At 43.8% G+C, this 23,578-nt stretch overlaps 1 protein-coding gene across 1 annotated transcript; it reads right to left on the reverse strand.

Annotated features, from left to right (window-relative positions):
• Positions 1–1,123: 1,123 nt before the first annotated feature.
• GAMT (guanidinoacetate N-methyltransferase) lies at positions 1,124–15,074 on the reverse strand. Its single transcript, XM_073655151.1, has 6 exons — positions 14,823–15,074; positions 10,909–11,054; positions 8,092–8,155; positions 7,950–8,017; positions 3,666–3,776; positions 1,124–1,488 (listed from the first exon to the last, which is right to left on the reverse strand). The coding sequence occupies exons 1-6, from the start codon at positions 14,992–14,994 to the stop codon at positions 1,348–1,350; spliced, it is 702 nt and encodes a 233-aa protein (XP_073511252.1). The 5' UTR covers positions 14,995–15,074; the 3' UTR covers positions 1,124–1,347.
• Positions 15,075–23,578: the final 8,504 nt, after the last annotated feature.

Genomic DNA, 23,578 nt, shown 5'->3' on the forward strand with positions numbered 1-23,578 from the left:
ATGTGGATATTCATTAAAGAACCATTGAAACTGATGCGAGTGCTGGGACTTCATTACATATTCCCGTAAGACTATTTAAATGCATGGTACATTACAGCTGATTGGTTGAAGTGCAGACCCCCACAGATCTGAAATTGTTGACATGTGTAGTATTCTAGTCGAAGACAACCCCCTACCAGAATAAAGGCAATGCTTTATTTTATGTGGTGATGAACAGCTACACAAACAAAACACTACATGCCTGTGGAGGAGTTTACAATAAATTTAGCATAGGTGGCAGGGTTCTAGTAAGTGCCTGCCATATAGATTTAGCAATGCAGTAGGGCCTGTCTCCCATCAGAGAAAAACACAATGAAAACTTCATAATTTGATTACCTTTTATATCAGGGGTGGGGACCCTCAGGTCTGTGGGCTGTTTACAGCCCACGATGACCTTTTCTCCAGCTGTGTTTTGACAGCTGGTGGCCCTTTAATTTCTTCTGACTCGGGAGCGTGTGCAGGCAGTGTTCACTACTGAATGCCATGTCAGATGCAACACAAGATTACATGGTGATGCTGGCCAGTGGCAGCATCTGGACTCTGGGCCGAACTAGCACACAATGTGCTCCTGACCCACAGAAGACAGCAGCATCACCTGTTAAGTCTATACCACAGCCCCATGTCTCCTGTGATGTACAGCAGTCTTGGTGTCTGATGTGTACAGCTCTCTATCTCCTATGTGATACATATACAGCAGACCTCCCACTGCTTGAGTTCTATAATATGTAACTTGAGCAGTAATGAATTTCCCACACATGTAATACAGATCTGTATTCAGTACAACTTACTGCCGCGAGTTCTTTACAAAAGTTTCACAAAGTCGCCGGCGCTCCAGACCAACGCAAATCTGGAAAGTCAGTTACGAGTAGCAACATCAATACCACCTAAAATCACAGCAGCATCTAAGATAAGCAGCTCCAGCCACCACACTTGCAATGAGTTAATTAATTGTTTGACCAAATACAGCAGGGTAATTTTCAAGTTTATAATGGTTTAAATATTAAAATGGCCCTTGGAAGAAAAAAAAGGTTCCCAACCCCTGTTCTATATAAGAACTTTACCCAGAAATCACAAAACCAGGAGGTCAAAACACATTTTTTATTTAGCAGTTATTTTACATATTTCACATTGCAAGTAGTGTTGAGGACATTTGCACAATTAAGAACCGTGTGCTGCTGCAAACGCAGGGTAACATTCTGGAAGAGCTAGTGCTCCTATTCTTATGGCTTTCATACAGCTAATTGCACAGTGTGGGAGAGAAGGCATCTTTGTTTTCTACTGCACATAAGTAGTGCAAGAATTCGTTGGTTAAGCCTTGATAATGACAGGAGTGATCATTTTGGGGAAGGAATAGTATCTGCACTCCTCAGGGGGAGTAAGATCCATCACAGTTGTGCTAATGTTGTCCTGTTTGAATCCAGCCTCCAACAGCCGAGGTACCTGAGTCTCCTATAAAAAGGTAAAAGAATGATGTTTAAATATATATAAAAATAAAAAAAAAAAAAAATCACCACAACTAGTTTCATATGATGCATTTCAACCACTTTCTCCACCTTGTCCAACAAAGTAGTTTAGCTTTTCAAGAATGGTTGCATGGCCTAAACCCAGGCACCATTGCTTAAACGCAGCACAGTGCACTTATAACTTAACACTATTTTGGCCAAACTTGTAGCACAAACCAAGTCAACTAATAGATGGAGTAAACTTAGACAGTCTGGCAATGCATGACATCACAGCACAAGTGACAATCAAATCTGGTGCATTTTTAAGAAAATCTATCAGCAGGATCAACCTTCCTAAGCAGTCTATGGGCAAGTAGGTTATAGAAAGATGAATAAAATGATATTAGATTACAGAAATCAAGGAGTCTTAAGAAATGCATTTCTCTGGCATATGTAAATGAACCGTTAGATCTATGGGAAAGACTAGCTCTTCAGGCAGATGCATTTTAAAATTAAAAGGGGCATTACCAATGAGACATGTAATGACACAGTCTGCTCTTGATCTACACTTCTCACACTGCCTCCAGTGCCAATAAATAAAAGGGGCATTACCAGATTGTCCTGGACATTCCATTTACATATAGAAAAAATGTGGATTTTTCTGGAATAACACATAAGATAACAGATAAAGATATTTTATTCAGCTTCCCATGATCTGCATGCCCATAAACAGCTTAGGACAAGTGATCCTACTGAGAGATTCCTTTAAGGCTGGCTAGTTTAAGTTTGCTCTAAGAGTTACAATATTTATAAAACAGGGTCGGATAGGCCTGGCGGGGTATCAGGGAGTTCACCGACAGGCCCTTGCTGCAGACCAGAGGGGGGAGGAGAAGAATTTTTTCTTTGGTTTTAAATTCAAAGTGGTTTTTAGGGGCATGGGCCCTTTAAAAGCGCAGGCAGAGTATTTGCAGGGGCACACGCACGCAGCACTCATTACCTGAACTGCCGCATTGCATGTCCTGATGAACCTGACTATTGTGCATCTGTCGTCACCGGCGTATGATGTCATTGTCATGCGCCAACACTCAAGTCAGCAGCTGGCCTCTGCTAGGTGGGCTGCCATTTTAAGATGAGTGAACAAGCGCACCAGATCTAAGCAGAGGAGGACACCACACGGCGCAGGGAGTGCCGGAAGGCAAGACATTTTTTTTCTATGGATGCGGAATGGGATGGACAAACGGGGACCAGGATGGCTATATGGGGGGCCAGGCTGGACAAATGGGTTCCAGGATGGACAAATGAATGAGGCTGCAGTCAGACATCCCACCTACCGCTGCTTTTTAAAATGGGGATAAAAACGTCCCCATTCTTCCGATCGGTGTGGTTTCCAAAGGTTGGACCTAGGTGATAGTTTATCCTGTGGAGCCCATGGATTGGTGATAACTTGTTTTAACCAAAGATGTCTTTTAATGCAAACTACCATAATTGTTTATCTCAGTTCTAGTGGCGCACAGTAGATGTGCAGGAGCTGTCTGTGTCTTACAGTGGATGCTCCACTGGAACAGCTAACATTTGCATATAGCTGTAGGGTAGGACCCTAGGGTCAATTCCTCCTGTAGGCCCCAGACACCCCAGTCTGACCCAGTTTATAAATTGTGACAGTCACTGGTGATGTGAGGGGAGATATGTTTCACTGCAGCCATTTGCTTCAGTGAACTGAAACCTAGAAGTTGTCTCCAGAATGTTCGGTGCTGAAGAGGTATATTGGCCAATTTGTGGGAAGGTTTTTGCCAGCAGGTGTGAGATGGGTGGGACACCTGCTCACCATATCTCCACCTACACCTCAAGGGTGTGGTTTGGAAAAGGAAGTCTTTAGATTGTGTAGAAGCCAGCGAGCTCCACAGAAGGACTGAGCTGAAAATTTATTGTGCTACCCATAATGGGCAAAATCCCACCCACCTATGTACTTTACTATACATTATTTTTGTTTTCCCCATCATCCTGGAGAGGCAGTGTTTATTTTGTGTAACCCTGCTGTGGTTTATGCCATATATTAATAAACCAGCAGGAAGTTAACCCAAGAAGTGTTTCTTGTGTCTGCCTCAGAGCCGAACAAGTTGCTTAACCACAAAATATACTGCATGTGAAATTATACAAGGATATGAAAGTTCTTATACATCTTACCTGAAACATTTTTTCAATATTATTGTATTTAGCCTTCAAAAACTCCCCCCAAGATGTCAGGTTACAGTATGTAAGGACTCCACCAGGCTTCAATAGGCGGTAAGCATGAGCCTGTACAAAAAGAATGTAAAGAGGTTATCCTTCTTATCGTTTTGAGTCAATTTAATACATTTGGGGCAAAAAAACCTCCAGTTTTTGCAATTAGTTTTCCTTAAAAGTGTTACTTAGTCCTCTAATGGCTCCATGTTTCATTAGTACAGGTTACAAAATGTAAAATCTGTTTTATTCAGTTTTTTCAGACGAGTCTTTTCCAGTTTATTTTTATTCTTCCCTTTTCCTTGTTCTTCCCCCTTTCCCATTTCCTTCCTCTTTAATGCTGACTTTTCCTTGTCCCCCCCCCCCCCCCTTAGATAGTTGGGGGTGACAATTTACATGGTTATTAATCTTAATTTGCATTGCTCTTTATATATGTTCATTATGTATTCCCCCTATTATATGTTAAAAATCCCCACAATAAGAACTATTTTAACAAAATGTGTTCTCTAAAAGTTAGTCAGTCCACTATAGCAGTCAGAGTTTGTAATTAATTTCCCATCAGCTGATTTATGACCACAGATTTAATTGTGTTTTTGAGAAGCAGTTTCCCTGCACAAAGTGCAAATTTTTTTAACTAATTGTACTCCGAAGAGGTTGCCAACCCCCTTTAATATACATAATGTGAAAGGTACACGGTGGTAAATGCAAGTCTTACCCCTCAGGATATAGCACAGGCCAATCTATGGTCTATGATGGCACCATTCAGCCAGCCACAGGACCACTACAGATGTCTAACAACTTGAATCACACTTTTTCCCTCACATACAGCTCAAATCGGACCACTGTAGAGGTCCAGTGGCATGGTCATAGCTGCTGAGGCAGACCAGGCAACTTACCAAGGTGTCAGATTCTCTAAAAATAAATCAATCTCCTTTTACCCAAACAAATATGAAAAGACTAACAGTCACTTCCAAAACAGAAAACTGGTGTGGACGGGTGCTTACCAAGAGTAGCCATCTCCATATATAACAAAGAAGCACTATGTAGCGCTATAGAATGCAAACATGAAATATATCACATTTGAATAGCATTACTGCTCTAGAAAATAGAAATTGAGATACTTAGCACATAAACTGGCCAATTCATGTGTACTCAGCAGCCACAGTAAGGAGACTCGTTGCTGGGAACCCATCTAGTGTGAATCTTAGGCACCTTTCAGAGGTCAGGGGTTTGAGAATGTGTGGCGTTTCCACAAGTACTGGAGACACAGACACACGTAGATCCATTCAAATGAATTGGTCTGTGTACATGTCAGTGTGTTTCCACGCACCGTGTGTCTGTGGGCAAAACACGCTGACATGTCAGTTTTTCACACAGCACGGGCCGCAAGACATCCTGCAAACGAGCACAGTGATGACATACGGATAACATCCATGTGACATGTACCGGCGCCTGGGAACCAGTGGTAGTTAGCGCTGTTCCCAAGAGCTGGGTGCTGAACGCTGCCCTCATTGTCCCCTGCTTGCGCTGCAACCAGTGGCCACAGAGTCTGAATGGACAGAAATCTATGGACATCGGCATTAGCCCTTACTCTGATTACAGCTTTACAAACCCTTGGTGTTCTCATTTCTCATTCACCTGGAATTACTTCAAACGAACAGATATGCTTCATCAAGAGTTAATTTCTAGAATTACAGGCCTTCAAAAAAAAAGGGTTTGCTGCATCAACTGTATTTTGAAACAGTCATACAGTGCTAAGCACAATTCCAACTGTTCCAAGTCAGAATCAGGCATAAAAGCTCAGCCATGACAGGCCAGCATTACTTTAAGACTCAATCTGAAAAACTGCTAGTTTTAATGGTTGCACTTGAGCATACCTTCAAGGCTCTATCAATTGCTATGATTAAAGTGGCTCTCCTAAAGACCACGAGTTACCTCTGCTGCAGTGGGCAAGTTCAGAGGTACAAGCCTCTGAAACCTCAAGTTCACAGTACCTAAGATAATAGCACTCAAATTATGCGGACATCAAGTTGTAGACACATCAACTGTCCAGATGAGACTGCAATCCAATAATAAGAGGCTCGCTTCTCACAAAGAATCCACTACTGCAAGCTACAGGGTGGACCATTTATATGGATACACCCAAATTAAATGGGAATGGTTGGTGATATCAACTTCCTGTTTGTGGCACATTAGTATATGGGAGGGGGAAAACTTTTCCAGATGGGTGGTGACCAAGTCGGCCATTTTGGATCCAACTTTATTTTTTTCAATGGGAAGAGGGTCATGTGACAAACTCATTGAGAATTTCATAAGAAAAACAATGGTGTCCTTGGTTTTAACGCAACTTTATGCTTTCATGAGTTTTTTTTTTTTTTGTTTTTTTTTTTTTTTACAAGTTTATGACCACTTATAAAATGTGTTCAAAGTGCTGCCCATTGTGTTGGATTGTCAATGCAACCCTCTTCTCCCACTCTTGACACACTGATAGCAACACCGCAGAAGAAATGCTAGCACAGGCTTCCAGTATCTGTTTCAGATGCTACACATCTCGTATCTTTACAGCAAAGACAATTGCCTTCAGATGACCCCAAAGATAAAAAGTTAAGGGGTCAGATCGGGAGACCTTGGTGGCCATTCAACTGGCCCACGACGACCAATCCATTTTCCAGGAAACTGTTCATGTAGGAATGCTCGGACCCGACACCCATAATGTGGTGGTGCACCATCTTGTTGGAAAAGCTCAGGGAACGTGCCATCTTCAGTGCATAAAGAGGGCAACACATGATCATGTAGCAATTTCAGATATCCAGTGACATTGAGGTTTCCATTGATGAAGAATGGCCCCACTAACTTTGTACCCCATAACATCAAGATACGAGATGTGCAGCATCTGAAACAACGGATACTGGAAGCCTGTGCTAGCATTTCTTCTGCGGTGTTGTCATCAGTGTGTCAAGAGTGGGAGAAGAGTGTTGCATTAACAATCCAACACAATGGGCAGCACTTATAAAATGTGTTCAAAGTGGTCATAAACTTGTAAAAAACTCATGAAAGAATAAAGTTATGTTAAAACCAAGCACACCATTGTTTTTCTTAAGAAATTATCAATAAGTTAAATGTGTCACATGACCTGTGTCCCATTGAAAAAAATGTTGGATCCAAAATGGCCACCATGGTCACCACCCAAGAGTTTTCCCCCTCCCATATACTAATGTGCCACAAACAGGAAGTTGATATCACCAACCATTCCCATTTAATTTAGGTGTATCCATATAAATGGCCCACCCTGTACATGTAGTGCCAGAGCAACACAAGGGCTGGATATTAGATGAGTGGCAATCTGTACTGTGGCATGAATAGAAAAACTGACCAGCACATCCTAGCAAGTGTGTACAGGTGCCAGCTAAGACAATAGTTAAGAAAAATGTATAGCTGCACTCTAGGTTGCTAGAATGGTAAATTTTGAAAATTGAACTACATTACTGCCATGAAAAATAGATAAGTGCTATAGTATGTACGTATGGAGTTTTGGAAAAATGGAACCGCAATATTGCTATAGAAAAATTTACAGTAGAAAGAATTCCTTCTGTATATTTTTCTAGAGCAATATTGCGGTTCCATTTTTCCAAAACTCCATATGTACATAATGTAGCACTTGCTATTTTTCATGGCAGTAATATGTAGTTCCAATTTTCAAAATTTACCATTCTAGCAACCTAGAGTGCAGCTATACATTTTTCTTTCCTGTACTGTGGCATGAAAAGGCAAAAAAAAAATTTAATGTTTTTTTTGGGACCAACTGTCACATCTTTGTTCACTCTGTCACAGACTTTCTACATGTGTAGTGCCAACGTCAAATCCTGGGGTGAGGAGGTGTAGTGTGGGGGTGCTTTTCTGGTGAGTTATTCCAAGTTACAGGCACAGTTACCCAGCATGGTTACCACAGCATTCTACAATGACATGCCACCCCAGCTGGTTTGCACTTTGTGTCACCATCGTGTGTGTAACACCACAAGTTACAGAATGAAAAAGCCATCTGTTCGAGAATGGAGAGGATTTTTATTAGGCAGATTCCAAAGTTTTTACAAGCACTTAGTAATTTTACACAGTTAACAAGATAACCCGGTTAAGGATTTTGCTAGAATATGCCTTGGCAAACATTTGTGCCTGAAAGGGACTTCTGAATCAGCCCCTAAAATACTGTCGACTAGTGGGGAAACAACAACACTGAAAATCTGAACTTACCTTGATAAAGTTGAACTGATGTGTATGCCAGGTCTCCTCAGACAGAGGATATGTGTCATACAAAATACCTACATAGACAAAACACATTACAATGAAGAAAAAGCCAATTGGGGACAGAATTAAAGAGGGGGCACATTCTTACCGTCAAAGTGGCCATCTGGTAAAGTAGGTACCACATCTTCCCACAGCCCTTTCAGTGGTACAATCTATAAAGAATGTTAAAAAAAAAAAAAAAAAAAGTAACTCATAATAAAAATGCATGAAGGTATGTCCCGCACAAGATACCACAGAACCTAAGCCACCAATCACCATCTTAATAGTAGACCTTGTTTATTTCCTCAGGGAATGTAAAGATCTCAATGCGTGTAATGTCCGTGCACCCTCACCTGATTTATCTACCCATATTTCAGTAGATGCTGACCATGCAGTTCGCTCTCAATGACTGCCTGCTGCCCCTTAGACCATCTGCTTTTGCACTTTAAACCAAACAAAAATTGTACAAATACACACGCTATCAGTCATGCACATTGACCCTCCAGTCCTGCAAGCGTCAGTACACTGCAGCCTTCTATAGGCATGTTTCAAGTTATGAATTTAGCACTAAAGATTCTTACCTAGTTATAGCCTACAATATATTAAATAAGAGCAGTAATAACCTGCAGATACTTGCACTTGGTTAAAAGTAATTTCATGAGGTATTAGTTGCCATATTTTTGAAACTGGCACAAGGGATTCGTGAATTTGGCGGTCAAAATATATATATTTTTTTACTGTCTTGAGCTTTTTTTTTGCGGATTATTGGCATTAAAAGTCATACATTGTGCTAAATGGTGCAAGAATTGCACCAAATTAGTGGCAAAGTCAAACACACAAGGATTACTGGAGTGCCACCAAAAACGGATTTTAAAAAGTCGCAATTGATGGGTAAAACATTTGGAGTTGCTTAAACTCCACCCACAAAGCCAAAAAAACACAAGCACTCCCCACAAATTTTGATCAGATTCTTTATTTTTAATAAATGTGCCAGATTTAAGTGGCCAACACAACAGTGTCCCCCCATGTGCTGTTTTAAACATGGAAATGTGAATTCAGTCACACCAGTCTCCTGGAGTGCTGTATGGAGAATGCAACAAACCCTATATGACCTCCATTGGGTGGAGAGGAAGGGGTTCCAAATGGACTGGCTCCATGAACTTTTATCACCAATCCACAGTAGAGGTGATAATTGTAGGACCACTGGAGGTCTGAACACTGGCACCCTCACCAATCCCAAGAACATGGGTGTTTGTGTAGCAGAATCCCCTTTTATGGATTGGACAGAATCGGCAGTACCCGGCTGGGGCCACTATGCAACTGAGCACATCTGCCCAAAACAGTTGATTGCTGGGTGTTGCACCCACTCTGATCAGATACTGATGACCTATGCTAAGGAACAACTCACTGCAGACACATGTAGATAAAAGGTTTCCACATTTTCTGTGTTGGGATAGCAAGAAATATGCAAATGAAAAATTCTGCCACGCGAATGTTTAAAACTCCTCAAAATAAAGAAAAAGACAGCTTACTGGGTTTCAAACTGTGGGGTGAAGAGGCAGATTTGAAATTAAAAATAAAGAGACATTAATACTTAAGACCCCGACCATATTTATCTTGGGACTCACAATGGAGCTTTATTATATAATGCAATCTTTATTAGAGAAAAAATAAATTAAAAGATGCATACACACAAACATAAAAACCGATGCAAGAGGGGGATGGGTATGTCCCAAATAAATTCAAATTCATCATATTACAAAGATCAGACTTGAAATTGATGCACTGAACACAAAATTAAATTAATCGCCAAGTTAGTTATATAGTAAATTCATTATAATTCATCCAGAATATGGGAGATATATTTAATTCAATGTACAAATCCAAGTATCAAATGTGCTGAATCCTATACCATATTAAAAAATTCCGTTCAATATGATTCTAGAGTGAGTTAATCAAAAATTATTATAAATGATACAGCGCCACAATTCACTCCAAAACTCCCCAAGTATGGTGTATTTCTTTTGAATGCAAACAAAATCGAAAAAAAAAAATGGTACGATGCCATAATTGCAATGCTACTGCATATATCAGGAGTGCAATCCATTGATTTGCATATTCAGATAAAAGGTATATGAAAGTGCAATGCAGGCAAACAATCCTACGGCAATATTACTCCATACTTCAGGAATGCAGTGCATTCAGTTAAGGGTATATAAGAGTGCAGGCATAAACAGTCCTATCGTAAATTAGGGACATACCACAACCCCCTCACACCACTCCAACACTTTTTCGCTCCGGCTTCATCAGGGATTAAGATTAATACACCATACTTGGGGACTTTTTGTGAATTTGGGACCTTCACTATCCCCCTCTCTAATCATTTTTATGTATATTTTTAAATGTCTTGTTTGTGTATGCATTTTTATTTATTTTTTCTCTAATAAAGATTGCATTATATAATAAAGGCCCATTGTGAGTACTTTTTGTAGGGGTATTCTAGGAAACTTCCCCTTTAATACTTGGCATTTGCTTCTTTAATAGGATTTTTCATATTTATCTTGGCCCTGCATGACCATCTTAGCTGTATGGCCCATTACACCTTTATAGATGGCCTGTGCACACGTGTCTAGCTCCAGCCCGTGGGCCCAGTCTGGCTGGCACGGTGGTTCTATTTGGCCCCCAGCACCAGAACCACCAACACTAGGTAAGGCCCATTAGCCTGTATGGGGGACTAGATGAGGCCCATTAGCCTGTATACTGGTTGGCCCGCAACTTTGTTCAAGTTTTTCATTTTGGCCTCTGTCTGAAGTTTGACATCCCTGATATAGAGTATGAAGGAATTCACATTTATTGTAGGTAGGAAGCGAATAGCGGAGCTGTTATAATATATAGCTATATATAGTGATACCTCCATACATCATACCTTATGAGGTTGTGTTTTGGCCCATTCCTGTAGTCGCTGGAATACCCCGTCATTACACTCCACAATCCAGTGCTCTTCTATGTTATACTCTTCCACCTTAGTAGCAGCTATTGCCATGCCAAAGCCAAGCTCCAAAACACGGCCACCTGGAAGAAAGTATTTGGGTAGCAACTATAAATGTAATGACTAATAACATTTAGATACAGGAAAAAGATATACACTGCTCAAAAAAATAAAGTGAACACTCAAATAACACATCCTAGATCTGAATGAATGAATTACCCATTGAATACTTTGTTCTGTACAAAGTTGAATATGCTGACAACAAAATCACACAAAAATCTATGGAAATCAAATTTATTAACCAATGGAGGCCTGGATTTGGAGCCCCCCCCCCAAAAAAAAATTAAAGTGGAAAAAACACACTACAGGCTGATCCAAATTTGATGTAATGTCCTTAAAACAAGTCAAAATGAGGCTCAGTATTGTGTGTGGCCTCCACGTGTCTGTATGACCTCCCTACAACGCCTGGGCATGCTCCTGATGAGGTTGCGGATGGGCTCCTGTGGGATCTCCTCCCAGACCTGGACTAAAGCATCCGCCAACTCCTGGACAATCTGAGGTGCAACTGTGATTGGTGGATGGAGCGAGACATGATGTCGCAGATGTGCTCAATCGGATTCAGGTCTGGGGAACGGGTGGGCCAGTCCATAGCTTCAATGCCTTCATCTTGCAGGAACTGCTGACACACTCCAGCCACATGAGGTCTGTCATTGTCCTGCATTAGGAGGAACCCAGGGCCAACCGCACCAGCATATGGTTTCACAAGGGGTCTGAGGATCTCATCTCAGTACCTAATGGCAGTCAGGCTACCTCTGGCGAGTACATGGAGGGCTGTGCGGCCCTCCAAAGAAATGCCACCCCACGCCATTACTGACCCACTGCCAAACCGGTCATGCTGAAGAATATTGCAGGCAGCATATCGCTCTCCACGGCGTCTCCAGACTCTGTCACGTCTGTCACATGTTCTCAGTGTGAACTTGCTTTCTGTGAAGAGCACAGGGTGCCAGTGGCGACTTTGCCAATCCTGGTGTTCTGTGGCAAACGCCAAGCGTCCTGCACAATGTTGGGCTGTGAGCACAACCCCCATCTGTGGACGTCGGGCCCTCATACCACCCTCATGGAGTCGGTTTCTAACTGTTTGTGCAGACACATGCACATTTGTGGCCTGCTGGAGGTCATTTTGCAGGGCTCTGGCAGTGCTCCTCCTGTTCCTTCTTGCACAAAGGCAGAGGTAGCGGTCCTGCTGCTGGGTTGTTGCTCACCTACAGCCCCCTCCATGTCTCCTGGTGTACTAGCCTGTCTCCTGGTAGCGCCTCCAGCCTCTGGACACTACGCTGACAGACACAGCAAACCTTCTTGCCACAGCTCACATTGATGTGCCATCCTGGATGAGCTGCAGTACCTGAGCAACTTCTGTGGGTTGTAGAGTCCGTCTCATGCTACCACAAGTGTGAAAGCACAACCAACATTCAAAAGTGGTCCAAAACATCAGCCAGAAAGCATTGGTACTGAGATGTGGTCTGTGGTCCCCACCTGCAGAACCACTCCTTTATTGAGGGCGTCTTGATAATTGCCAATAATTTCCATCTATTGTCTATTCCATTTGCACAACAGCATGTGAAATTGATTGTCAATCAGTGTTGCTTCCTAAGTGGACAGTTTGATTTCACAGAAGTTTGATCTACTTGGAGTTATATTTGGTTGTTTGTGTTCCCTTTATTTTTTTGAGCAGTGTATCTTTGTACCATGTTACCCAGTATCTAGAAAAATATTTAGATTTGAGAGCCCTCAGTGGTTGATACCTTTTAAAGGCTAACTGAAAAGATGGTAACAAAATTACAAGCTTTCGAGACTACGCAAGTCTCATCAGGCATAGTATAACAAAATCTGAAGAATCACATATTTATACACAAAAAGACAATAGATTTATTGCATTATTCCTTTATCTATTGCATTATTGTGTCCTGTTGTGTATAAAAATGTGACTTCAGATTTTGGGTTATACTAGCCTGATGGAGACCCGAGTAGTCTCGAAAGCTTGTAATTTGTTACCATCTTTTCAGTTAGCCATTAAAAAGGTATCAACCACTGAAGATTTTCCTCTTAATATTTTTAACATTCACAAATTGTCCAGACAAAACATTAATAGACTGCCTGTACATGGGGAGGCGACTAAGTGTTTAAAGTGAATCTGGGCAAAATTTTCCTAAACAGTAAAGCTTAAAAGGAATCTGTCACCCCCTGGGACTTATCAGACCTCTAATATGGGCATACAAGTGATAGAAATGTGAATCTATACCTACCTGTATCACATATTAGAGGTTTGCTTGCTTTGTAATTGCTTTTAATTAAATTAGTTTTGACAAGCTTCCCGGCCGAAGGACGCCAAGAAATCCCCTCCTATTAACTTAGTTTACATATTCCCCACCTCCCCTGCACGTCACAAGGCCCTGTGAGGTGCAGTTCCTGCCCGGATCCCACGCAATTTACCTTGTACACAAGGCGCTTCTCTTCCTGCAGTCGGTGTATCCTTGTGGACCAGGAAACTTGTGCGCAGGTGCTGGGAACACTGACTCACTGGCACACAATTTTCCTGCTCCACAAGGATACACCGATGGCAGGGATTACTGCGCCTTGTGTACAAGGTAAATTGCGCAGGATAAGGCCGGGAACTGCACGTCACAGGGCCCTGTGACGTGTAGGGGAATATGGAAATTAAGTTAATAGGCAGGGCTTTCTTCGCATCACCCGGACGGGAAGCTTGTCAAAACTAGTTTAATAAAAAGCTATTACAAAGCAAGCAAGCCTCTAGTATGTGACATACAGGTATGTATAGATTCACATTTCTATGTCCATATTAGAGGTCTGATAGGTGCCATGGGGTGACAGATTCCCTTTAAATTTATAGTAACAAAGGGCAAATAAACACTAGTGTGAATAACAACATCAGCAGCTCTATTATCTGAGGACATCTCCAGCCATAAAGACGATCACTGGTTGGTTGCTCGAAGTGCCATATCCTATCCTATCCTTGCACACTTCCCATAGCCGAGCATGGCGTAGAGACATGTGATCCACATTACAAAGCGGCTAACTATAGGTCATACAGAAGCATGTTCAGTAATGCAAGTGTGCCAGGATTCTTCCCTGCCAGTTATGTCGAGAGTTAGATTACGTGTACACATGATCGGAGCATGGAGAAGAAGATTCGGTTTGTAGGCAGTACTGTACACAGGAGTAGCTAGAAGGGGTACAGAGGTGGCAGACGCACCCAGACCCCTAGGCCCCTCTTACAAAGACAACATCTTCCATTCCATTGTAGGTAAACGGGGTCCGCTAGGGTCTCTGTAGCAGCAGTTGTTGGTCAAGGGTGCAGCTGCTGTTTAAGAAGGTGCCAACCTCCATGGCTAGGTAGGCTTTATCCCTATAGGGTTAGTTAAGGCTTCAATAGGATAGTTACCGGCACTAATTGTGCATCAGAATTAACCCAATTCATACATCTAGTCTGAACACAGTAGGGATAAGTCCACTGATCTCTAACATTAATGGTTTCAGGAAGGGGACAATCCTGTAGGGTGAAGATAGAATTCCAGCTTCAGTGACGATGTGCAGGACTGCAGACACTGGGACAATCACATTACCCAGTGCAGGGTGAGAGGCCATATAGGGGCGCTCCCCGCCCCCTCCCTGCTCGCCAGCTGTCACCATGGGGCTATTCTGAGCCGGACAGCAGCTGGTGCACCGCACGTTGTACAGCCCGCCGAGCCAGCAGGTGAGGGAGAGCCCCCCGGGACCAGGGGGCGCCACCCCGTGTACCATAGCGGTACTGGCCGCCACCCCGTGTACCATACCTTTACTGGCCGCCACCCCAGCCAAGCTGTGCATGTAGGGGGTCTCCCATCTCTCCATAACCGGCTTGCCCATGATTTCCAGGTGAGTGTCCGTCTCATTGTAGCCGGCGTCCGCGCTGTGCCAGGAAGACTTGCAGCTCTCCCCTTCTGCAAAGATTTTCTCTGACGCCATGGCTGCCCACGGGGAACTCACTGACAGAGAGCGAGCGCCGGCCGGGACCCGAGATATAGCGACCCAGCGGGGGCGGGGCGTCAGGAGGGGGCGTGTCTGCTGGAGGGGCGGGGCCATCACACCGATCAGGAGTCTGGGCTCAGCGGGAAGGAGAATGTTTGCTACAATGTGTCAGTTAATGAATGGCTACGTGTAGACAATCACCTATATGCAGGGTGAAATACACGCCACAACCAGCGAGAAATCGGCATTTAGAAAATCGGGGTAAGACTATGTGCCCACGCTGCAGAAATGAAGCAGAAATTTTCTGCTTCATTTCCGCATGTCCTCTCCCGGATAAACGCATGGGGAATTCTGCACGCGTTTATCGCGCGTTTTCCACATGCGGAATTGCCTTGCGTTTTTTATTGCATTGCAAAGGCAATTCCGCATGTGGAAACACAAAATTAATGGACATGCTGCGGATTGTTGTGCACATCAAAAACGCTGCGGAATAATCCACAGCATGGGCATTGAAAGTGCGGATTCTCATTGGGGACCATGGGGTGCGGATTACCAAGCATTTTACAAGCTTTTCCGCTGTGGAAAATCCGCATCAAATACGCTTGTAAAACGCATAGTGGGCACAAACACTTAGACTAAGTGCCCACCATGCAGAAATGCTCCGGATTTTCTCCTGAGCGTTTCTGCATCTCCCTGGCAGAAAAAACGCATGCGGATTGTACATGTGGATTGTACATGCGGATTGTACATGCGGATTGTACATGCGGATTGTACATGCGTTTTCCTGCCAGGGACATGCGGGTTGTCAAGCGATTTTAGCGTCACTTGGAAAGTGCTTGACAACTTGGTCACATTATATAAATCCATGCAAAAGGCATGGATTTATTTAGTGTGACTGTAAAGAATGGTAAAAAATAAATATTATACTTACCTTCCGATGGCCCCGGAGTCTTGCTTCACCATCCCGGCTGCTCGCGGTACACTGAAGGACCTGCCGTCACATGACTAAATGACGTCAGCGTAGGTCCTTCAGTCCACCCCGATCTGCCGGCAAGCACTGGGGGGCCGTCAGAAGGTAAATATAATATTTATTTTTTATTTTATTCTTTTATTTACAGGTTCTATGGTACCCGGGTCCAGAGGAGAGTCTCCTCTTCTCTAAACCCAGGTACCATCCACACATTGAAACGCATGGAATGTGCATCTACCTATACAGTGATGCGGAATCCATGCGGTTCAATGCTAGTCAATGGCGGCGAAAACGCTGCGTGTCCGCTGCGTTTTTTCCACAATGATAATCCGCAGCGTAATTGCCACCATTGACTTGCATTGAAACGCATATTATCTGTGTCAGCACATTTGCACACACAGATAATATGCGATTCTATGTGCAGATGGTACCTGGGTTTGGAGAAGAGGAGACTCCAGACCTAGGTACCATAGCACCTGTAAAAAAAATAATTTAAAATAAAAAATAAAGATTATACTTACCTTCCGATGTCCCCCGGCCTCCTCAGCAATGCATCCAGTCTGTTGTATGGGTCACGGTGGTGTGAGGACCTGCCATGACGTCATTTAGTCAAGTGACAGGTCACGCGACCGCTGACGTCGGCGGCCGCGTGACCTGTCACATGACTCAATGACGTAACCGCAGGTTCTCACACCACCGCGATCCATACAACAGACCGGACGGAGCGGAGAAAATACCGGGTGCCATCGGAAGGTAAGTATAATCTTTATTTTTTACCATTCTTATTCTTTTTTTTAACTAATATCTTGGCACACTATATAAATCCATGCCGGTTGCATGAATTTATATAATGTGACCAAGTTGTCAAGCACTTTCCAAGTGATGCTAAAATCACTTGGAAAAGCGCTTAATAACCCGCATGCTGAAATGCATGCAAAAACGCTTGACAAACGCTTCTACCTTCTGCATCGTTGGCACATAGCCTAACTCAGCGTAAACTGGCCTGCGGTGCGTGGCTATGGTCCGCGGCTACACTGAGTTTTGGGGCTCATACTCATCTGCGAGAAAAACGGACTAAAAAAAATAATTGCAGCATGCTGCGTATATCAGATGAGCCTCGCCAATGCAAGTCAATGGGTGCGAGAAAAAAGACGAACGGAACTCGGACCATCTGTTTTTTATGGATATATTACCGTTCTGTAGCATAGAACACTGTAAATGGTCCTGTAAATGATTGCAGAATAATAGTTGCAGAGAAAAAAACACATTGCATACGGATGTCATACGGATAATAGGTGTGAAAAATCGCATTGTCCTCTCATGAAAATCGTATTGTCCTCTCATGAAAATCACATTGTCCTCTTGTTAGGAGGGCGGTTGCAGACAACTTTAATATAATGGAACGCAACCGACCCCGGGGTCCGCGGTGCAGCCTGGTGGATTGCTGCCGAACACTTTCCGGGTGGAAAGGAAAGCAACCAACTTAAATGTAAAACCCCTCCGTGTTTCTCCACACTGGAACGGGTATAGCAAATCGCACTATCTCCGTTAACAGCACGGGAGATAGGCGGAAAAAAACTATCTGTAGTCCTGTTACAGCACAGGGACTACAGTGGCGGCGCTAGGATGCGTGTGTGACTACGCCAATGGGTACACGTGCCTCCAGCCGGCGTGCTACCGGACTGAAGGGTACTACTCCACGTGGCTGACAGGCGATAGCCGAGGATAGGACGTCTGCAGGCTGCTCGGGGTGTTAGGCGACCCCTTTGGCAGAGCCAGACTGCTAGACGAAACTACCTGCCTCTATGGAACTAGCCTGCCTAAGCGAACTCTGGCATCGGCAGGTCACGGAGCGAACAGCTAGGGAGCACATGGAACACAGTTGTCCACACAACGGCATCACTTGCTCAAATGATCAGAGCGTGCCGCCATGTTTGTGAGCGGGCCTTTTAAAGACTAAGCCCTGCCCACCGACGCGCCATTGGTGACGCCACCCGTGGACCAATCAGGCGGTGCCAGGTCACCGAGTCAGGTGGGTGCCAAACCACCAATCACGATCCGCCAGGTCACGGGCATGCTCAGTGCGGCGAATCCTGGACTTAGACTCCAAACGCCCTGTCTCCCTCTGCAACCCATGCTTAACATTGCTAGGTACCAATATGCAGGAGACAACCTGTTTTATCTCGTGGACCAGCTAGGCGTTGACGCTGACGATGATGCTGAGCAGCATCAGCCCCAGCTGGACCAAAATGGGAGACCCCAGAAGGTCCTGAACCCATTTCAAATCCAGCCACAGACTGATGCCTAACACCTCTCATGAAAATCACACTGTCCTCTCATGAAAATCGCACTGTCCTCTCATGAAATTTGCACTGTCCTCTCATGAAAATCACACTGTCCTCTCATGAAAATCACACTGTCCTCTCATGAAAATCACACAGTCCACTCATGAAAATCACACAGTCCACTCATGAAAATCACACAGTCCACTCATGAAAATTGCACTGTCCTCTCATGAAAATCACACAGTCCACTCATGAAAATCACACAGTCCACTCATGAAAATCGTATTGTCCTCTCATGAAAATCACACAGTCCACTCATGAAAATCACACAGTCCACTCATGAAAATCACACAGTCCACTCATGAAAATCGCACTGTCCTCTCATGAAAATCACACAGTCCACTCATGAAAATCACACAGTCCACTCATGAAAATCGCACTGTCCTCTCATGAAAATCACACAGTCCACTCATGAAAATCACACAGTCCACTCATGAAAATCACACAGTCCACTCATGAAAATCACACAGTCCACTCATGAAAATCGCACTGTCCTCTCATGAAAATCGCACTGTCCTCTCATGAAAATCGCACTGTCCTCTCATGAAATTTGCACTGTCCTCTCATGAAAATCGCACTGTCCTCTCATGAAAATTGCACTGTCCTCTCATGAAAATCGTATTGTCCTCTCATGAAAATCACACAGTCCACTCATGAAAATCACACAGTCCACTCATGAAAATCGCACTGTCCTCTCATGAAAATCACACAGTCCACTCATGAAAATCACACAGTCCACTCATGAAAATCACACAGTCCACTCATGAAAATCGCACAGTCCACTCATGAAAATCACACAGTCCACTCATGAAAATCACACAGTCCACTCATGAAAATCGCACTGTCCTCTCATGAAAATCGCACTGTCCTCTCATGAAAATCACACTGTCCTCTCATGAAAATCGTATTGTCCTCTCATGAAAATCACATTGTCCTCTCATGAAAATCACACAGTCCACTCATGAAAATCACACAGTCCACTCATGAAAATCACACAGTCCACTCATGAAAATTGCACTGTCCTCTCATGAAAATCGCACTGTCCTCTCATGAAAATCGTATTGTCCTCTCATGAAAATCACATTGTCCTCTCATGAAAATCACACAGTCCACTCATGAAAATCACACAGTCCACTCATGAAAATCGCACTGTCCTCTCATGAAAATCGCACTGTCCTCTCATGAAAATCGCACTGTCCTCTCATGAAAATTGCACTGTCCTCTCATGAAAATCACACTGTCCTCTCATGAAAATCGCACTGTCCTCTCATGAAAATTGCACTGTCCTCTCATGAAAATCGTATTGTCCTCTCATGAAAATCACACAGTCCACTCATGAAAATCACACAGTCCACTCATGAAAATCACACAGTCCACTCATGAAAATCACACAGTCCACTCATGAAAATCGCACTGTCCTCTCATGAAAATCACACAGTCCACTCATGAAAATCGCACTGTCCACTCATGAAAATCACACAGTCCACTCATGAAAATCACACAGTCCACTCATGAAAATCGCACTGTCCTCTCATGAAAATCACACAGTCCACTCATGAAAATCACATAGTCCACTCATGAAAATCGCACTGTCCTCTCATGAAAATCACACAGTCCACTCATGAAAATCACACAGTCCACTCATGAAAATCGCACTGTCCTCTCATGAAAATCGCACTGTCCTCTCATGAAAATTGCACTGTCCTCTCATGAAAATCACACTGTCCTCTCATGAAAATTGCACTGTCCTCTCATGAAAATCGCACTGTCCTCTCATGAAAATCGTATTGTCCTCTCATGAAAATCACATTGTCCTCTCATGAAAATCACACAGTCCACTCATGAAAATCACACAGTCCACTCATGAAAATCACACAGTCCACTCATGAAAATCACACAGTCCACTCATGAAAATCGCACTGTCCTCTCATGAAAATCACACTGTCCTCTCATGAAAATTGCATTGTCCTCTCATGAAAATCACACTGTCCTCTCATGAAAATCGTATTGTCCTCTCATGAAAATCACATTGTCCTCTCATGAAAATCACACAGTCCACTCATGAAAATCACACAGCCCACTCATGAAAATCACACAGTCCACTCATGAAAATTGCACTGTCCTCTCATGAAAATCGCACTGTCCTCTCATGAAAATCGTATTGTCCTCTCATGAAAATCACATTGTCCTCTCATGAAAATCACACAGTCCACTCATGAAAATCACACAGTCCACTCATGAAAATCGCACTGTCCTCTCATGAAAATCACACAGTCCACTCATGAAAATCGCACTGTCCACTCATGAAAATCACACAGTCCACTCATGAAAATCACACAGTCCACTCATGAAAATCGCACTGTCCTCTCATGAAAATCGCACTGTCCTCTCATGAAAATCGCACTGTCCTCTCATGAAAATCACACTGTCCTCTCATGAAAATCGCACTGTCCTCTCATGAAAATCGTATTGTCCTCTCATGAAAATCACATTGTCCTCTCATGAAAATCACACAGTCCACTCATGAAAATCACACAGTCCACTCATGAAAATCACACAGTCCACTCATGAAAATCGCACTGTCCTCTCATGAAAATCACACTGTCCTCTCATGAAAATTGCACTGTCCTCTCATGAAAATCACACTGTCCTCTCATGAAAATCGTATTGTCCTCTCATGAAAATCACATTGTCCTCTCATGAAAATCACACAGTCCACTCATGAAAATCACACAGTCCACTCATGAAAATCACACAGTCCACTCATGAAAATTGCACTGTCCTCTCATGAAAATCGCACTGTCCTCTCATGAAAATCGTATTGTCCTCTCATGAAAATCACATTGTCCTCTCATGAAAATCACACAGTCCACTCATGAAAATCACACAGTCCACTCATGAAAATCACACAGTCCACTCATGAAAATCGCACTGTCCTCTCATGAAAATCGCACTGTCCTCTCATGAAAATCGCACTGTCCTCTCATGAAAATTGCACTGTCCTCTCATGAAAATCGCACTGTCCTCTCATGAAAATTGCACTGTCCTCTCATGAAAATCGCACTGTCCTCTCATGAAAATCGCACTGTCCTCTCATGAAAATCACACTGTCCTCTCATGAAAATCACACTGTCCTCTCATGAAAATTGCACTGTCCTCTCATGAAAATTGCACTGTCCTCTCATGAAAATCGCACTGTCCTCTCATGAAAATCACACAGTCCACTCATGAAAATCACACAGTCCACTCATGAAAATCGCACAGTCCTCTCATGAAAATCGCACTGTCCTCTCATGAAAATCGCACTGTCTTCTCATTAAAATCGCATTGTCCTCTCATGACACTCGTCCGATTTTTCGGTCCAGCTATCGGAATGTTTTTTTACTCACATATGGGTATGGGCCCTTATATGCAGGTTTTACTGATAGACTTGCATTAGATGTGGAAAATCCGCAGGTAAAAATCACACGTGTGTTTTTACTGCATTTCCACAATAGAAGCAAATAAAATACATGAGATCAAAATCGTAAAAAACACAATATAAACGCATGTAAAAAAAACTAGCTAAAACTCGCAATGAAATAACACAAGTAACCTAATTTACTTAATGGGTGCAGAAATTCGGCAACATCAAAAACTCACCTAAAGCTCATTGTGGGAACATAGTCTTAATGTACTCACCGCACATTTCCACAGTGAAATCCACAGTGTTATTCATCATTGCAGAAATGGTGCTGACAGTGGTGTAACTAGAGTCTGATGGGCCCCAGTGCAAGATTTGGACCGGGCCCCCCATCCTTATATGTATACATTGTGACAGAGTCACTGGTTTTATATGCGAGGGGAGGTATGTGTCACTCAGGGTGCTATCCTGTGTGAATTAAGACCTATGGAATTTCTGCCAGCATGTTATATGCTGGGGGTTAACTCTTTTAAAGGGTGTGGTTTTATGGGAATGATGTAGAGATGGGAGGGAAGTCAATCCCCATACCTCCGCCTCATGGTGTGGCTGAACAGGGTATAGGTGTTCAGTCAGTTTGTTTTCCTATGTGGAGTGTGTGGTCTGGAGATTGAAGTCTATAGGCTGTGTGTGGCTGACGCCAGAGACCAACACCGGAGGATTGGGATTGCTGAAACTTCACAAGACTATCTGCAGCCGGCAAAGGCCTTGCTGGCTAGAGGACTCTATTATATTTCGTCTATTGTTTTCCCGTTAACCCCCAAGAGGGTCTGTTTATTTTCATGGGACGCTGCTGGAGTTTATGCCGCACAATAAACCCACAGGATGTTCATCCAAACCGTTTGTCCTGTGTCATTTAAAGACCTCATTTAAAGATTTTTCTGTATTTTCATGACTATGAAAATTGTACATTCACACTGAAGGCATCAAAACTATGAATTAACACATGTGGAATTATATACTTAACAAAAAAGTGTGAAACAACTGAAAATATGTCTTATATTCTAGGTTCTTCAAAGTAGCCACCTTTTGCTTTGATGACCTGCCTGTCCAGAGACTCTTGCCCTCTCACCTGGGAGCGCTCACCTGCTACCTGCCTGCTAGCCTACCTGGAGGCTCTGCCGTCACTTGCCGTGACCACCTGCCCGTCCAGAGACTCTTGCCCGCTCACCTGGGAGCGCTCACCTGCTACCTGCCTGCTAGCCTACCTGGAGGCTCTGCCGTCACTTGCCGTGACCACCTGCCCGTCCAGAGACTCTTGCCCGCTCACCTGGGAGCGTCCACCTGCTACCTGTCTGCTAGTCTACCCAGAGACTGTCCCTGTCACTTGCCGTGACTACCTGCCCTTCTACCCAGAGACTGTCCCTGTCACTTGCCGTGACTACCTGCCCGTCTTCCCTGGGAGCCACCCGCTTCCTTACAAGGACCGCCCCCTTGTATAGTTGCTCAGAGGTTCCGCCTCCCAGACCCGTTACAGTTTGCTCGGGCCATGGAACCCGGTGGCACCCAAGCTCCCTCGCTCTCGGACCTATGTCATGAACTGTCCCGGCAGAGGTCCCAACAGGAGTCCATCCTGAGTCACCTGCGGAATGTCAACTCTCGCCTGGACACTCTGACTGCTCCACCAGTAACCACCGCTAGTGTCATGACTCGCAACCCGGCAGCGCCGCTGCCCACCAATACCATGGTATCCTGCCCCGGACCCCGGCTTTCTGCACCTCCTCACTTCGGAGGTGATCCCGCTCAAGCCCGGGGCTTCATAAACCAGTGCGCCCTGCACTTTGAACTCCTGTCCCACCAGTTTAT

Source organism: Phyllobates terribilis, unplaced genomic scaffold (assembly GCF_046119375.1).
Source record: "Phyllobates terribilis strain yellow unplaced genomic scaffold, ASM4611937v1 Scaffold_1__5_contigs__length_1240528914, whole genome shotgun sequence".
Classification (NCBI taxonomy): Eukaryota; Metazoa; Chordata; class Amphibia; order Anura; family Dendrobatidae; genus Phyllobates; species Phyllobates terribilis.

Excerpts from the sequence above, each read along its gene's own strand:
- GAMT (XM_073655151.1), bottom strand. The coding sequence starts at position 14,994 with ATGGCGTCAGAGAAAATCTTTGCAGAAGGGGAGAGCTGCAAGTCTTCC. Across the intron at positions 11,055-14,822 it reads TGGGGTGGCGGCCAGTAAAG|GTGGCCGTGTTTTGGAGCTT; the intron begins GTATGGTACACG and ends ACTTTCTTCCAG. Across the intron at positions 8,018-8,091 it reads ACCAGATGGCCACTTTGACG|GTATTTTGTATGACACATAT; the intron begins GTAAGAATGTGC and ends TTGTCTATGTAG.